This window comes from Chiroxiphia lanceolata, chromosome 8 (assembly GCF_009829145.1).
Source record: "Chiroxiphia lanceolata isolate bChiLan1 chromosome 8, bChiLan1.pri, whole genome shotgun sequence".
NCBI classification, from domain to species: Eukaryota; Metazoa; Chordata; class Aves; order Passeriformes; family Pipridae; genus Chiroxiphia; species Chiroxiphia lanceolata.
The window spans coordinates 28,165,333-28,183,879 of NC_045644.1; the positions used below are offsets into that span (position 1 = coordinate 28,165,333).

Below are 18,547 nucleotides of genomic sequence, written 5' to 3' on the forward strand. Positions count from 1 at the left end.
TCATTCCTGAATATCAGTGGTAGCCTAAATCCCTGTTTTGAAAATTACATCCAAATAGTTCCATCAGGTCTTTACTTAAGCCCTATACACCCAAAGTAAATCACACTAATTCCACCTCTAGTTAACAGTTTCTTTATATCTGTCCCATACTACAGCTTCAAGCTACAAATAAAATTGCAGAAATAACAGACAGCAATGCATCAGAAGACAAAGGATTATAGCAATATAATGCAAAAGTGTAACTTACTTTACCTGCCAGAATTTTCATATATCTCCAACACTAAAGTTTTAGGAGACAAAGTGTATTCTTTTAACTTGCAGCTTTGATTTGGTACTGCTTGATGATGAACATCCTAAATAGCAAGTAGTTAATAACTTGATGCCTAAAATATGCAAAATGTAATCATATTGTCCTTTACCTGTTGAAAAGGTGGTCCAGTAAGAAATATATAAATTAGGATATTCTTTAAATTATAAATTTTAACTTGTACTGTAAGCTTTCCCCTCCCTTATTTGTATATTTGATTTTACACTCCTCCTACACGTAGTATACAAAATTAAGGGACTGATTCATCAACCTTACAACAGAAGAAACTGAATTATTCATAGCCATCTTCAGAGTAGAAGAACAGCAAGCAGTGTAGTAACAGTTTCATACATCTAAGGAAACTGAAACTCTGGGATGAAGTGATGAACTCATTCTATATTTGCTTGCAACTTGTGCAAGAACAAGAAGGATGATCCTCATGCCAACAACTCCTGCTGGCACTGCAAGTGAATCAATACACCAGCAATAGCACCAATCCACTAAGTCAACAGGCAGCTTGGTCCAAATGCATATGTATTAAAAGGAACCCAATGGAAAATAAAAAATGACAGAGGAAATCGAGCTAAGCAACTTGCAGCTGAAGCAAATTTATATTCTACGTAAGAGTGAGGAATGTATCATATGGGCTTAAAAGAAAATTATATGTGTAAGTGAATAGCAGCTCAAGGAGATCTAAGTGGATTGCATGAGACCAGGCTAGTGGGACCTAACAAGAAGCCAAGAGAACATGCACGTGGGAGAAAGTACATGGACATGTGGGCAAGAGGGGAAATGAACAGGATACGTAATTAAAGGTCTTATTTGTCATGCTTTGTTTGGTGACTGTAACAATCACCAAAAACTTTTTATCTAAATTTTAATATAAGGTTTCAGGCAAAGACTGTAGTTCTATCTATAACAGACAGGTTTAACCAAAAGTAATTTTACACCAAGATGGTTATTTGGTTTAATAACATCATATAATAACATCATGTTTCTGGAATACTGTGCACAGAGACAGCTGCCAACCAGACATGGTGGTAGAGCAAGAATCCTGCTAGTCAATGTCAACAGGTATGAAAATCATAAACCTTCATTTGTCTACAGAAGTATCTGTAACTGGTATAAAGTTACTTCTAAATGAGGTACTTGGGTTATTACTGACCGTAAAATAATTTCTATTAGTAGTTACTCTTTACATTAAATAGCAGCAATATTAATCCATTCAGTATTTAGTTCTCACTAGCTATTACCAGAGGACTGCAATACCATTTGGCCTCAAGACAGGTACAGCTGGTTTATAACACATAAAACTCGTACTCAGCAATATGTAGTCAAAAAACAAGAGGTATCAAAACTTTTTTCCTTATCTGCAGTGCTTTCAGTAACAAAATGCTTTTCAGAATATGAAACACCTATGATTCGGGCATTGCAATAGAAACCTTCCTAAATACTCCTGCAGCAGCAGGGAGATAATTTCAACCAAAAATCAGTGTTCTGAGAAGTTCCACAGACTTGACACTGTTAGAAAAGTTAAATACTGAATAAGAGGTAAGAAACACCAAGTTGTTCTTCATAACTATTACTGAACTATTAAAATAAAAAAAGAAGGCAAGCAATCAAATGACATTGCTATTGCTAATATTTAATATGTACCTACTTGCCTGCAGGATCAAGGCCTGAGTTTCTAAAGTTGTGCTCTAAAAGGAAAATACTTCCCTTGGTCTGAAACAAAGACATTTCTTCTGTAAATACAAGCTTATATCATACAGACGCATCTACTCAGCAGTTGAATCAGCCATTTTAAGGATTACTTTTGGAACCAAATGATGCAAAAATCTGAACACATAATACATTTTCAATTCAGCCACTGAGATGGTCATCAGTGTGTTTGAAAATAGGAGTAAAGGTAGTAGGCTTTTGTGATTAACTTGATAATTCTTTCCCCACTACCTTTGTGGCTTTCGAGATGTCCTTTTAAGTAAATGCTATTTATTGATTTTTGTTTTGCAATACATAAAAACATATCATTAAGGAGATATGAACATACAGTGGCTGTTACAAAAACAAAAGAAGTTAAAAGTTCTAAAGAACAGTGACCTTTAGAATCGGAAAGAAAGATAAAGGTAAAAGGCCAAAGATACACAGACGTGTTGTGCACGTTTTATTGCAGAACATTCCTTCCCTGAAGCCTTACTTGTGATAACTGTTTAAAACACTAAACTGCTATATCTTCTGTTAAGAAAGATATTCTTCATGGTATTTCAGCATATTAAAAAACCTCACAATATTAGAATGGTATCATTGTGGCTTTTTTTTGAAAAACAATTAAGTTTGCAGAAAATTATCCACAGGTATCATTACTGACGAAAAATCTATGTTAGGACTGAATCCTTCTGATAAGCAGAGGTTGATAAAACAATATAGGACCTAAGATGAAAGCAAGGCAACTGGTCAAACTAACATTATCATTATAGCCCTACTTCCACCTGATTAACTTCTGCAGATTTGATTTATTAGTATCAGAAGATAAAAAAAATATATCAGGCTAGCATCACCTTCTATTTTCTTCTTGTAAAAGTCTTTTTGTTTTCTTAAATTGAATTTTTTGACCAATGAGAAAAACAGAACTTTTATCTAAACTGAGTAACCATTCACTGGGCTTTGATTGAATGGCTTTCTGTAAAATCTACTTCCAGAACTGCAAGTATCTTTCAGCTTGACTTAGTAACACAAATGCCAAACCATCACTATGATACTGGGCAACAGGCATTGTAATAATAACAACCAAAAATATCTTCCTGCACAAATCCAGTGTATTTGAAACAAAAGGATTCTTATTTAGGTTCAAATGACGTGAGCTGGTATTTCCTATTATGAATGTTTTTGGAATCCACCTTCCACAACAATTACATAGATCACTGGGATTATTTGGTTAAAGCACGTGGTTAGAGCCATAACCAAAGGCTGCTCTCTCAATTGCAGTTGCTTCAGTGGTTTGGGAAAGAGAATTTATTCCTCCATATTTTATGTGGCTTCCATACTATGGCAGAAAAAAAAATATTTAAAATATTAAGATACCACAAATGTCTTCTCATCTTTACAAAAGCCTCACTCAAAAAAGATGAGGTTCCATAACAAAAAACCAGATGCTGACTACTTGGAAAAAAATGGGATATTGTCAATGTTTTGGACAACACCTGTAGGTAGGACTGTGCAGGACACTGTAGGTAGGACTCAGACTACACAAGGAGGTCCAGAAGAAGCTGGATGGCATACAAGCCCACAAGACACCTTTAGACCAATAGCTCAATTAGGACTTCATTTAACTCATCACTGTTTATACAGGATTCCTCCAGAAGAGCAAACATTTAACCTTCCTCCAAACAGAAACAGCAGCAAGCACTTTTTGTCAGGACTAAACCTATGGTACCAGACCTGACCCATTCTCTCCCCACCCCAAGCCACACGTGCACATTTTATCTGTTCCTATAGTATGCAGCTACATCCCTTCTGTGGTATCAGTGTATTTTTGTGAGGTTCAAAGCAATCTGATATATTAAATGGCTGATCTCAATACACTCAAATCTCAGGAAGATGAAAGCTGGCTCTACACAACACTTCTATAAATCTAAAGTCTCAAAAAGAAGGTTTGTAACACATGCTTCTGATGTGACTATTGTAATTTAAACAAAAGCCTTGACTGATGTTAACTACATGACAGTACCGACTTTCATATTCAAATCTAGAATTTCCAGTCTTGAAAAGGCAAAACAAGCTCAAGATTATTTTAATATTTCTCTATTGCACACACCCCAAGAATACATTTCAGCCTTAACTGTAAAAGATATGCTCTTCTATATAGAAGTTGAGAGGTTTAAGATTTTTTAAGATATCAAGCTCCCTTAAGGAAATATAACCTTCAGACTTGGGCCAAACTGTCTCTGTACACTGGTCAACAGCATTACAAAGATCACAGATGGCTCACTGCACACTTGCTCCTTATTGTGGCTACAGAAGCAACATAGCCACCAACTCCTTCATAGAACTGTATGAACATCAGCCAAGCAAATGCTCTTTCACAGGTATTTCACCTAAGGAGTAAAGTTGTTAATTTACTAGGGCGCTGCAGGAAACCAAGAGAAAAAATTCTGAGTATTTTAAGAGAGTGAGAACTACAGTGAATCTTCTGGAAACAAAAAGAACATTTTCAAGTCTTTTGGCATTTACCTAGGAAAAAAATGAGATATGAGACATATAGGAAATTAGCATTAGCTTTTTAATATATAAGCCTTTACATTTCAATGGTTTAGATAGATGTTAGTTTAGCAAACTGGTTAAGCTTTAACAGGGAACAGGTAACACTTAGTAACTATCAACACAGCTGACTGAGCCAAAGGTGCCTTTTAGATGCAGATTTCTTTATTTGAAAGAGGTAACTTTTCTCTCACACTTGAAGGCAGCAATGTACTTAGACTAGTTATTAAAAGTAATTTGACTGATTATATCTCAAAAACCTGTAGATCACAATTTCTATCGTACTATGCCCAGAAAAGTTAATCATCACGATCGAACAAAATGTGAATAAAATGCACTAATTAATTACCAGAAGCATTCATCTATATGGCCTGTACACTTTCCCATGGTAATTGAGCTGTCTGAAAACACCTCAAGTAGATTTAAAAAACCTCAAGGTACAGTGTAACAAGTCATCTTGGGTCTCCCTCTACTGTTCTAAGTCACAGGGTGTAACAGCAGTGCACAACAGTGTAACCCCTGATAAACACCTGCTCGTACGTGTATTCTCAGTAAAGGGGCATCATTTTCCTCACTGTTTTTTCAGAGGCAATAACTCAATTATTATCTGTACTGTGCTATTACGACTATTGCTGAGTACCTCCACTCAGATGCCTTTAATTCAATAACTTTTACAAGTGTTTTTATTACTTGCAGTTCTACACAATCCTGCCCACCCTAACACTTCCATCCTGTGCTGTGGGAGAAAGTCCAGCCAAGTATGTGCAGTCTTCACATGTTCACACACACCAGCAACCCACCTGGAGGAAAACACCTTTCTTGGAGAGAAGCTGGTACTCCAGATGATCAGTCTTACCACCCAACTATGTTGACACAACCAACCACACAAATACCTGCAACAACCACGAAACTTGAAGTTGTGTAACTTTCACAGCTTCTGAAGAGGCAAGGATGGAAACTAAAAACGTTTATCTATTTAACTTTCACAGCTTCTGAAGTATGAAGAGGCAAGGATGGAAACTAAAAAAGTTTATCTAGTTACCCATTTGTATTCCTCCAGAGGCTGCTCCAAGGTGAAGTAAAACTATAAATTGCCTCTTTCTGCAATATAACGCCAAAAGAGTAGAGATTTAAGAAATGGTCACCTCGTAGTTTACTTAATACTTTGTGTATTGGAATTGTAATCTTGTTTGCAAATCCAATTTTTTTCCTGTCTGACACATGTTGCAAATTCTATACTTGATCTTTACTGGAAGAGAAATAACAGGACTGATAGTGTACACAAGGCCAGTGTGGCTACTAGTACACCAGCATAATTTTTACCACACATCCATGTGAACTGCCAAACAAAGCTGACATCACAGCAGCCTTCAAAAAATATTTAAAAAAACACAAGTGGGAAGTTTTCATATAGAACAGAAGTGGCAGTGTCAACGTTAGGAATCTATCTTTTTCTGAACAGCTCTTTTTAATGCCCCAACACACAAATGAGTTTGGTACTGAAGTAGCTCTGAACAGTGTCTTGTAACCTGCCCTTATTGGATGTCAACTGACACACTTTACACAAAGTTACTATGTGTGACTTGTGACTTCAGTGCCACGCACACACATGTGAACTTTACACTCTGTGAAAACATGAAAGAGGAAAATTAGGGGTAAAATAAATTATGATTAATGCAGAGGTGAAGAAACACAGGGAACTTGGTATCCATTCCATATCAAAGTACTCATTGTATTCAGTTAATGACTTGAGTAACTCCAGATTTTACTTGCTTGTGTCAGGAAGTACACAGAATATAAATAATCAGCTATTGTAGTACTGGACATAGGACAGGAAATGAGTAAATACATATGGGTTTTTTCCTTCCCATAAATTTCGCAGTAAAACCTGTTTATATGAGCTTAATTTTAAAAGATTTTTAAAATAGCAGACAAAGCAGAAAAAGCAAAAAGCTATTAAACATGTGATCTATTATCTTTCTCCAGAGATTAGCAACCTTTACAACAGAGCAGAAAGAATTTCAACAAGCAGTACAGTTTGTTCTGTCTTAGTTAATGTTCTGAGTTACCTGACACTGCATTCCAAGAACTATACTGATGTTAACACCACATATATATACAATCTTTATCTTGCAAGTAAAACTAATATATCATCCAAAAGAACGGCAGCTTAGAAGCCATGCACACACAGCAAGCATTAAGTGAAATATGGCAATATTTCATGTTAACTTGTTTTATGAAACACTGGAGCAGAAGAAAAATTTGAGATAAATAAAACACATAAAACCAAACTGCTAAGATATCATACTTGTCAGGACAAATCTAAAAAGCAACAAATGGAGATTCAGTTTATATTACTGAAATCGGATTAAAAAATAATGTAAGGCATCTTCCTCAAAGTTAGTATTTATTCAGTAAATACAAGGTATTCAGACACAAGTGAGAATCAAAATATTAACGTGTTTTTCTCATGTCACTTGTATGACATTACAATATTATACAATATATTATGAACTGCAGCTGCCAAGGGAAAAAACATGCAGAAAACTGAACAGTCTGATCACAGTGAGAAAAAATTAATAAAGGCATGGATGAAAGTTTCACAAAAGAGCAAGTGCAAGAATTCGATTTGATGAAGCTGGATCCAAAGCAATGTCCATTTAAATTGCATTCTTCATTAAAAAAGCCAAATATAGAAGAGAGAAGAGGTAACATAACAAGAATTAAGAACCGTGTAATAATATTGTGTAGTTTTTAACTCCTTTACACATTATGATGTTACTTGATGATCCATTCTCGATATGGCAAACAAATAAGTGTTACTTTTCCAGCCCAAAAGGAAGTTTAAATTCTAATCCTAAATGGGAACCAACTGTCAAGTCCCTTTACCTATGTTTATCCCTTTAAGTTGGGAAACACAGTGTTTAAAAAATAAGTACTTACATTTTATATCCAGGTAATTTTAAATTATGGAAAACCTCACTCTTGCAGCCAAGATAAATATTTTAGAAAGAGGTGGGGAAACCTGACTTGAATAGGTCAAACTGCATTCTTTCAAATTCTCAATTGCTCATCTTATATAAATCAAAATACAGTTCAGGGTGGACTGAAGTCATTCCAATTTAAAAGTTACTTAGGGTTTTCCACATTACATTAGATTTCCAGTGTCATTCCAGGCTCCATGACAAAAATTTGCCACCACGCTTTGCATTAATAACAGTACTCAAGGGCAGTCCTATCCTATTATCCCAAAAGGAAATACTGACTTCTCAGGTCAAGAACTAGATGTCAAGAGCTGAACTATTAGAAGAAAGCTTGTCATCGATCTTTAGAACTCACAGTGCTTTACAAGAATTGATGCAGTGAGAGGTTTCATCTTGACATCTGTAGGAAGCTGTGGAACAGCTCAACTGCAATGTCCATAGTCTCAAGGAGTCAATTAGAGTCAGCAGTTACAGATTAGATAAAGTCACCTTTGTCCATTTTATCTCAATTTTGTATTCTTTTATGGTCTAGGGTGGCAAAATAGAAAAAAAAGCACCACCATCACCAACAAAACCAAGTGTAGACAAAGCTCAAAAAACTACACTGCTTTAAACAAGCTGATCTGACATTATCAGCAAAAAAGCACAATCATATCTAGACTGGCACATTCCCAAAGAACTCGTGCCAACCCCAGTATTTATTTCCTTTGTTTGCAGAGTAATTCCACCTTACTTGGCATTTTAGAAATTTTTATAACCAAATATAGCCACGGGTCAAGTTATATCACCTACTCTTCACCTGCCATTATCCAATTTGCTGGATAAAGACTTGCTGAAAGTCTGATTTCTTTCCAGACATGTGAAGCATACAGTATGAAAATAATTGAAATTAAATCTGTTGGCAAAACACGTAAATAATATATTTCACAATCATTCTTTTTATTCAAACAGACACATTAAAGTAGCTATGGATGCAGCTACAGATATTGTCATTCCAAGAGAACTGCTGCCCGTTTCTCTAACACTAATTTCTATGGATTCTTTTAATCCAACAGAACCTGGAAAAGCCTATATAACTTCTATTTTTCATCATCTTCAACATAAAATTAATGAACTGTAGTTCCATTAGAGCTCACTGTTTCTGTTCCTAAGAAGGAGAAAAATGAGTAAATTGAATATGGTATGATAAAGAATAGACATTCAAGACAAGAAGAATTTTACTTATCACTTTGGAAAATAATCTAAGACTTTCCTTTATTTCTTGAGAAAACTCAAGTCTGACAGGAAAGAAAAACTGTATTAGTTTATTAGAAAAGCAAATTCCAGAAGTTTCTCCTTAAAAATAAATACTGCCTGTGTTCTGTAATTTCTGGCCTATATTCATCCAGATGTGTGGATCGTGCAGGTTTGCACAACCAGCTCGGTTCCAAACAATACTTTATGCATTTGTCCTTCCCATACTTTTAAGAAGTGGGGGAAAATTATCATCACCTGTTTTTCTCATGGGAACTGAGGGAATGAAAGGTTAAGTAATTTACTTTGGCTTGCACAGTAAATTGAAACAAATGGAGAACTTACGCAGTGAATCACATTAAACATTGCATTGTCACAAAACTATCCTTTTCACCTCAGCTTTTCAGCTTACCTACTGAGATTCTAACATGTACCATCATGGGTCATCCCATTTCTATATCTGCAACTTTCTCTATCTACCCACAACACCAGATTTATTGTCCTCCTCTGCTTTTGTTCCCTACTTGAGGTATCATGTGCTGACCTACATCAGCACAAAATAATCAAATGCTTCAAAGTTGGGATCAACACAGGGCATCTGATGTTACTTTTTTTTTGTTTAGTTCTTGAACTTCATACACTATTTGAAAGAGGTTCTCTCTTACCTTATATAGTGTTCTGTAGAACATACCCACATGGTTAAGTCTTAGTTTTCAAAAATGTTACGAGTTACTTCAAGTCCTGAGGCAGTGAGGTATATTCTGTTGTGACGTCAGAACTCACCTTGGGGAAAAAAAAAGATGAGTACAGTGTTTTGCCAAATAACAGACCTTTTTTTTTTTCTTTTAGTTAACAGGTCCATTAATTTCTTTGACTTAAAATAACCTTCACAGAATTAGCAGTGTAATAAACAAGAATAAATTACACCTATAACTAAATAACATTAATGGACTTGCACTGCAAGTCTGGGTTCACTGGTAGGTGAGGCGTTAAGTATATTGGGAGAACAGAACAGTGAAGGAGACTGGTTTCTTTTTTCCTCCTTGGCCTCTATTACTTTCATGAGGTTTTGTCACATGAGGAAGAAGCTCAGTTTCCGCTTATATAGCCCAATGTTACATTTATTTATGTAACTGACACGGTGATAATGTAGCCTATAAACCTGGGATGAACACAAAGCATCCTCTATTCAAGAAAATTGATCTCTAATGATAACTGAACAATCTAAAAGCATGCATTATTTAGACTGCCAGTTAATGTTCCTTTACTAAACTAAAGAAAAACGCATGGCTTATCTGAAAACTGATAAGGCAAAAGAAATCAGCATAAGCTTTTACAAATTCCATGGTGATTTTAACTCATTTATTCAGAAGACCACAATAAATTAGGCCTTCTGAAATCAGAAAATCTGTTACCAAGTATATGTAGAGACTCTACCTTACCAGTATTTCAAAATAAACTTAACTTCAACCTACTGACTTCCAAAGGAAAGAACAAAAGAGATCAAACAGAACAGATAAAGCAGACATTATCTTGCCAACACTGACAAGATTAGACAATAAATAATAATCAAGAAGAACTTGAGCAGCACAAAATCTTCAGCTTGTTAGATAAAAGAAATGTTTATCTAAGTCAGATTCTAAGGTGGTACTGAGGGTTTAGAGCAGGAACTTCAAACTGTTCTCATGTCATCTCTGGATGTTGGCACTGGCCAACACGTGGCCCATCCCAGCCTTATTCCTTAAGGTGCCCACTGCTCCCACACCAGCACCAGGTAACAATGACAGCAGCAGTGCCTCTAGAAAACATTCCAGGATGCACAGATTTTGTCCGTGCAGGTTTTGCCACAACTCCATAAACTGGCACTGATGTCTGGCACTGCATGGCTATACATCTAACAGGACTGATATATGGGCACCTAAGCACCATATGTAACTTAATTTACATAGGATATTATTAATAAACCAAGCCATTTATCTAGAAGACAGAACAAAAGGATAGAAAAATGTTTACCTTCTTTTAAATACAGCGTTTTCAAAAAAATGTTCAAGTGTGCTCAAGATAGAACAATTTAATTAAAACAGAAATTATTTCTTATTCTGACCTATTTTCCCATTTTGAGATTCCTCTGGGATGAGCTATACAACAGTGACATTTTATGCTGATCTCAACATCCAGTGGGCACCATGAACAATCCTGGTGTCTGTGAAAGATGACTAAGAAAAGATAACAGATATGCATTTTTACATCCAGCATAACCAGTGATTTTTTTTTCTTGTTTTTTTTTTAGGAAATCCAAATATGTTGAAAAATATCAGCCAATGTACTCCCGGACTTTTCTGATAAACAATGCCAATTTCAAACTTAAGTGGCAGTTCTTAATTCTTTGCATCTGGGCTTACCCACCAACACACTTTACAAAGGATTAAGCATTCAAACATATTTTAACAACACTGATTTCCATAACCACACTTCCAAAGTGAAAGAGGCTAAAGTTGATTTTGCTAATAGAAAAGCAAGCAAAAGCACTACAGGGGACTAGTATCCTCTAGTTCCTAAGAGCTTTAATGTTTGTTATTTAAACAATACACACTACATTTATGTCAACAACTTCTGATTGTCAATTGAGTATTAAAGCAAGAAAAAACTGGTCTGCAGTCTCTGATGCTGTGATTCCAGGCTGGTAAGATCTCAGGTATAATTTTCAGCCAGACTGCCAAGGACACCAAGAGTTGCAAAAACCCCTCTACTTCAATTGTAAATGTTACTTCTTAGTTCACTCCTGGCAAAACACTTTACACTCTCTGTTGTTTGCTGTGTTGAGTCAAATAGACAGCAATTCTCTAAAAGACATAATTTCCAGGAAATAAACTGATAAAGTACTGTCTTCCCCTCCTAACCTTATCCAAGGGAACAAAGCTGGCATGCTCACAGTGCACCTGTGGAAGTTTTTGTGCCTGTATATCTGTCAACTTTCCCATTACTAGCTTTTTCATCAGCTAATTTCAAACCCATTTAACAGCTACATGGAAATCTCAAATATATAGGGGTTTGGTATCATGCCCTCTTTTGTCTTTTAGATTAGAAATGAGGAAATACCAAGCAAAAGCAAGCAATACCAAGCAAAATTCCACAATGACAAAAGCAGCTACCTGAACACATTCTCACTGATACAGGAACCAAGAAAGGAAAAGACTTCACACTGACCTACAAAAGCCTCTGCCACTTCATGAAGGCCATGTTGATGGAAAGGTCACTGAAATCAGATTAATTGGTTACTGACTTCAGTAAGCTTTGGGTCAGACCTGCAGCCTCCATAGGAAGTTACTTTTTGTGGTACCCATCTGAAAACCACAAGTGGCTACAGGAAATATATATTATTAAAAAGCATATTTAATATTTATTATCTGGCTATAGTTATTAGCCATACATTGACAGTAACAGAACTGAAATATGGCACTGCGAATTTTTGCATATCTATAGACTGTCTGAGCAGGAGATGAGGACATTATCTCTGTATACATGAAGAGCTTTTTATATCTGCTCTTTCACAGAGCTGAAGTAGCCAGTTGGCAACATCAGTCATCATGCAGAGCAACTATATAAACAGATGGAGACAGAAGGTCTTTAAAAGTAATAAACATAAGCACCACCACTTTTCATGGTAATCAGAAATATTTACTCCTGAGGTAGTTAGCAGAATTTATTCAATATTTTGATGAATGCAGCAGAATTATTAACATGTTAAAAGCTCAGAAAACTGCTCTCTGACACTTGCTCTGAACCATTGGTAGACTAGTCCACTTACTGAGGGTTTTTCAAGTACCTTTCACTAAAAAGATTAGGAATCCCTGCCAAATTCACATTCTGGCTAAAAGGCTAATAAATCTACTGCCACAATTCTGAAATAAGAATGATATCTTGCTGCAAAAGTATTGGAAAAGTAAAAAAATCTTATGATTGATTAAATAATAAATCTAAATATTATTTTGCTCAGCTACAGATTATTTTTGTAGCAATACCTCTAGTAAAAAAACCACTAACTTTAGCCTAGTCCCTAATAGGCTAAACCTAAGAGTTTCCTACTTTACTTGTACAATTATGAGTTTCACTCCCTACTTTTACAGTGCTACAGACAAGCAAAAAAGTTACTATTTACATATGATGTTAGCAGCTTATATTTGATCAATTTAATGAAAATAATACATAAAAATGTTAAATAATCAGACCACAGGTACCTAAGCATCTCATAAATAACACAAAATATTGAAAGGTTTAAAGTCTTTATCTCGACAGGAAGTAATCTCCAATTTCCCAGTAATACAGAAAGCACATCTCAAATTTGCAGCATGTGCAAATCTAACTTCTGCAGCCTGCCTGGAAAACCACCAAATTTGGGTTCTTTCTTTCTCAAGGCAAAGGGAGCAAATGAAGAAAACCTGCAAGACTGCTCTCCAGCTTTGATGTGGCTGAACACAGCTGAAGCTATCTATAGAGGAAAGAAAAGTCTCTAAACCCATAGAAATAAGTATTGATAAGTTATGCTACCAGTAAAAAGGCTTTATAAGCTTTAATGTCTAACTGGTTGTAAACAGGTGATGGAAATGAAGATTTCTAGTCAAGTGTTCATTTGGTACCAGTGCTTATATAGACAGTCACAAATTAAAGGAATCTGCTGGGATTCACCTAATTCACGTGCTCCCTGTAACAGCATCTTACAGAGCCAGCCCTCTAGCAACACAGAAACCAGACAACTGAACTGTTCCACACACCTCATTTCACTCCTGTTATATCATCTGCTGGCTTGGCATAAAAAGGGAAGAATATTACCAAGAAATGTGGCACTTAAGTGTATAACAGCTTATTCACAAATTTGGAATTAAAATTAAGCTCAGACTACATTAATAATTCATTAGACTCTTTAGGCTGTAGTATATTTGCTTTGTAAAACAATACATCTTTAAAAGAACAAATGCTGTACCAGCATTACCCACCATTACTCTGAAGTACATTTGCTGGTACGTTTTCCTGCAGATGAAGAAACTGCCATCTCTGTTTTCACATGCCATGCCAAAACCAATCATACACAAAGTTTTACTTTAAAGCATTGTGAAGGCAGAAAATAAAGCCCAGGAAACTCGAGAATATCTCAAGCTAAAGATCTGGAAAATAATCAGATTGCTATTTGGTAGCATTTTAGTACACTTTCCCACAATATGCAGTCAGGTCCAATGCAAGAGGATTTCTGTGAAGTCCTACATACTTGTTGCTTACCTGCATGCCCTCTATTTAACAAAACACTCACAGGATCTCAGCCAAGAGATGTGTGAATAGCACTACAGTTAATATTCCTGTCAGATCATATCCTCCCATTCTCACAGGAACTATTATGCAACTGTCCAGAGATCTGTTGACTCAGAGAACGAACAGTTTCTGCAGCAGAGTTTGGGATAAGACAACAACCCCAGCTCTCACCTGTTTAGTTACACTGCCAAGGTCTACATGAAGCTATACAGCATAACACTTGTGTCCAAAAAAAATAAGCATTTTTTTGCAATTTCAGGTGAAACGAGGAAGGGAAACCTAGTTGCTCACATCAGCAATTCAAAGGTGAACAAGACCCTGCTTCAACTCATATAATATTCCAAATCATCCCACTGGGCTAGAACCTCAGATTTACAACTTGTCCTGTTATTTCTGGAATCAATAGGGAAAAATAAGTCTTTGAATATAAGTGTTACCAGTATTTGGAATTTATCTCAATCAATTCTTTAAAGAAAGGGTAAGTAAGAACTGTCAAATGCTTCAGGTGATTGATATGGCTGACAGCTTAAAACGAAGCTTGCTGGAACAATTTTAATTCCATTTGCAGATTATTTGAAAAACAATTTCTCTTCCCAGAAGACAGTTTACCACAGAGAGGAACTTGTTCTCTGCCCGTTGTACAGATCAACTTTCTCCTGAGCATGTTGTCTAATGGATTCAAACTCTGGAGTCTCTGCACAGGAGGCAACCCCATTGCTCCCCTGGATCTGAAGGGCTTAGTCAGACAAAAGCAGAGTTATTCAGAGCCCTGTGAGAATCCCCCATTTGCCGTTTCTCTGCTTGTTCTCACTTTTCTTGGTCAGCTGGTAAGAAGACCAGGGTGCAAGCTGGGAATAGCTATCCTAGCTTCTGAGAGAATTCAGCATCAGTCCATTCTGGGACTGCTGCTGCCAAACTTTCATAGGTAACACCAAGGTGAACCTAAATTACCTTTTAATTTCAATAATAGTATGTCTTCCATTTATGATGCCACTATTAATGAAGTCAGACACAGGAAAAAGATTATGCCAGTCATCTACATTATCTCAAATAGCTAATACTTCAAATAATATAATGAATTAAAGCAGAAGGTATTGGGCACCAGTCTTAGATCACTTTTTTCAATAAAACTTTAAAATCTGGCACATAGAAAATGACTCCACTTGTTATGAAATTGATAATTTACATCCTGAAACTGTAGATTGCTTTAGGGGGCACAATGCAGTGTTTATTATTGCTCTTATCTATAATAAAAATAATCTGTTAACATTTCTATATAAGATGTTTTAGAGAAAGCTTAGGAAATTAAATCAACCTGTTTGTGTCCCTTAACTATACTTCACAGTTTTTAAATAGAAACAGATTCCTATCAAGTACACACAGTTGAATATGACCTTGCTGCAAAGTCCATGAATCAGACAGACAGCTCCTACCACACAGGTATTGAGTTTTCTCTATGTATCTCTCTCTTCAGATGTAGGTCTAAGATAAACATCCAGTATGAAATTATTGAAGTCAGTGGTTTTTTACTGATGCTACTCAAATGTGAATCTTCTGATGGCATCTCACATGCTATACAAGAGCAAAGATGATACAGTTCCTCTTTTATTATTTCAATTACCACTTTCATACTTGTTTGAACTCATTTTAAAGCATGCCACTTTTAATTTTCTCTGAGCAATATTCACCTGCTCACCACTTACCACATAACAACACTGGAATGGGGTATGACTTATGACTTCTGTTGCTCTTCTTGGATAGCCTCAGGCAGTGTCATTCCTCTTGTCTCCAGAAGGGACTTGAATCAAACAGAAATATGGTATGGAGTTTAGTAAACTGCCTGTAAACTGTACACATTATTTCAGTCATAAAATGTGCAAACAAAAATCCCTAGTTATCTTCTATCTTAACATTTAAAGGCCAAGAAAATTAACATCCTGATTTAATTATTCTCAGCATTCAGCACACAGCTTGTTGAATATTTAGTCAAAAATCCAGTCCTGTTCAGAAGGGAGGGTGGCTTTGGTGTATTTGTATTGCTCCAAATACAATTCTGTGACTGAACCTCTGCAGAGATCCACTTTGTTCTCTTCACTATCACGTCCCATACTTAGTCTCAAATACATCCCCAAATGTGTACTGCAAACACAGCTTGATACTGCAAGCAGCTGATAATTAAGTGAAGCTCGTAAATCAGAGAGACCACAGCTGAAAGCAGGATAAGAACTAAGCACATTAACCTTAAGATATACCTCTACATGCTTGACCAAACTGGCTAATCATATTTTTCATTTAATCTTTGTGTATGTGAAATGGTATTCTAACCAATGGAACAAGGTGAAAATAATTAGCTTATAAGAACTAATTGCCACAAGACCTTTCACCACCTTCTTTCCTAAAAAAAAGTCAAGAACTTGCACAGAAATTGAGATTTAACTAATGAGAACCTGCAGATGACTGAAATCAAACAGCACCTCAAAGCTGATACAACCACTGAGAACACTGCAACCCCGTGACCTCAAAATTAACACCAAAATAGAAGTTTTCCATGAACCACCTAGAGTATTGACAGAAAAGTAAATCAGTAGTTTGTTTCTGAAGCCCTGTGGGAATATCCAAAGAACAAATTGGCCTAAGAACAAACTCCTTTCTTGTTTTATTTTCCATGTCACTTACTATCAAGGATCTCTGTTCTTTAGGCTACAGTTATAAACCATCCTCATTACAGATAAGAAGTAGTCTTACTAGTGGACCTTAGGAGAAATTCTTCTGAATCTTGGGACAGAGAACCACATTATATCAAGATAAAAACTGAATATCAATTGCCCAAAGAGTTTATGTATGTTCAAAGATTCTATGACTAAGCTTCCTGCTTAGTCACATTAAACTACTTGCCCACAAGCCTTGTAGCACAGCCCTTGGATGTCCACAGTGGTTAGAGAGATTCTCATAGAGATAAACCAACTTCCTGGTTATTCCTGCCCTAAGGGCATTGGCCTCCCACAAGCCTAAAAAGAGAAACACCCCACTGTATTTTCCAATTAGTGGCCCAAACCTACAGAAAATGACCCATACTTATAAAACCATCGAACATGGTTCAATAGTACAACACACTGTCACCCACGCTCTGAAAGCAGACCTTGCACAGTTTAAAGCAATAGTCTTAGAAATATAAATACCCGAGCTACATAAAAACCACGGATTTTAACAGACCAACACCCAACAAAAGGCTAACAGCTGACTACAAAAAGCAGGCAAAACTCAGAGGTCTCTTCCAGCCCCGGTGCCTCGGTGGTTCTCTGAAAGCTGCCATGCCAACAGCTCCACCTGCAGCCTCTGTCCCCTCTTGCCAGGGGGCACCTAAAACACACGTGGGTAAGCCGGGTTATCCCGGCAGCTTCCCCTGTGAGCGCTGTACCCTGCTCGGTGTAAGCACAGCCCCGCTCGCAGCTGCACTCGCGCCAAGAGAGGCCCCGTTTTCCACCCGGCTGAAGGGGCAGCGTGTGACAGCGACCTGCGCCGGGTTCCGCACGGGCCGCAGCGCTCCCGGCCCTGGGGCAGCGGCGCGGCTCCCCCGGCGCGGGGAGGCAGGGCCGTGCCGGAGGAAGGGGAAGGGAAAGGGAAAGAGGGAAGGGAAGGGGGGAAGGGGCCGGGCCGGGGCCGAGCGGGGCCTGCGCGGGGCGGGAGCACAGCCCGGGAGCACAGCCCGGCCCCGCCGCGCCCCCTCCCGGACCGCGAATCCCGCCGGGGGCGGCGCGGCCCGCGGGGCGCACGCGCGCTCGGGAGGCGCGGAGCGTTCCCCGCGCCGCCCCCCCCGGCCCGTTTAAAGGCGGCGGCGGTGGCGCCCGGCGCCTCCTGTGACAGCGGCAGCGCCGCTCCGATCCTCCTCTGGCGGCCGCCGCCATGTACCGCTACTTGGGCGAGCTGCTGGCGTCCCGCCTGGCCGCCGGCTCGGTGCTGGCGGGCGCGGAGCCCGGCGGGCCGGCGGCGGCGGCGGCCGGGGGAGCGGCGGTGGCGGCGTGGGGCGGGGGCCGGTGCCCGCGGCGGCACTACTGCGAGGCGGCGAAGAAGGAGGACGACCCCAACTTCTTCAAGATGGTGGAGGGGTTCTTCGATCGCGGCGCCAGCATCGTGGAGGACAAGCTGGTGGAGGGGCTGCGCACCCGCGAGAGCATGGAGGAGCGGCGCCACCGCGTCCGCGGCATCCTCCGCATCATCAAGCCCTGCAACCATGTGCTCAGCGTCACCTTCCCCATCAAGCGCGACAACGGCGAGTGGGAGGTGATCGAGGGCTACCGGGCGCAGCACAGCCAGCACCGCACGCCCTGCAAGGGAGGTGAGCCCCGCCGCCTTCCCCGGGCCCGCGGAGGGCCGGGCTGCCGGGCCCGCGGCCGCCCCGCCCCGCCGTGCCCCGACAGCCCTGCCTGCCCCGCCGGCCTGTCCCGCTGCCCTCCCGGACAGG

The 18,547-nt window shown here is 38.6% G+C and overlaps 2 protein-coding genes across 7 annotated transcripts in view; one reads left to right on the forward strand and one right to left on the reverse strand.

Moving 5' to 3' along the window:
• Positions 1-17,699, reverse strand: part of SHLD2 (shieldin complex subunit 2) — a 45,890-nt gene extending 28,191 nt beyond the window's left edge. The window contains exons 1-2 of one of the 6 annotated variants that reach the window (XM_032695543.1): positions 17,600-17,699; positions 15,789-15,883 (exon numbers count right to left, since the gene is read on the reverse strand). The gene's annotated coding sequence lies outside the window, so the exon portion shown is untranslated. The other 5 variants (XM_032695542.1, XM_032695544.1, XM_032695545.1 and 2 more) reach the window with 5 other exon arrangements.
• A 289-nt stretch (positions 17,700-17,988) lies between these two features.
• The window catches only part of GLUD1 (glutamate dehydrogenase 1), a 29,366-nt gene continuing 28,807 nt past the window's right edge, over positions 17,989-18,547 (forward strand). Inside the window, exon 1 of the mRNA XM_032695551.1 lies at positions 17,989-18,421. Coding sequence (XP_032551442.1) covers positions 17,989-18,421 — 433 coding nt within the window. The remainder of the gene's footprint in view (positions 18,422-18,547) is intronic.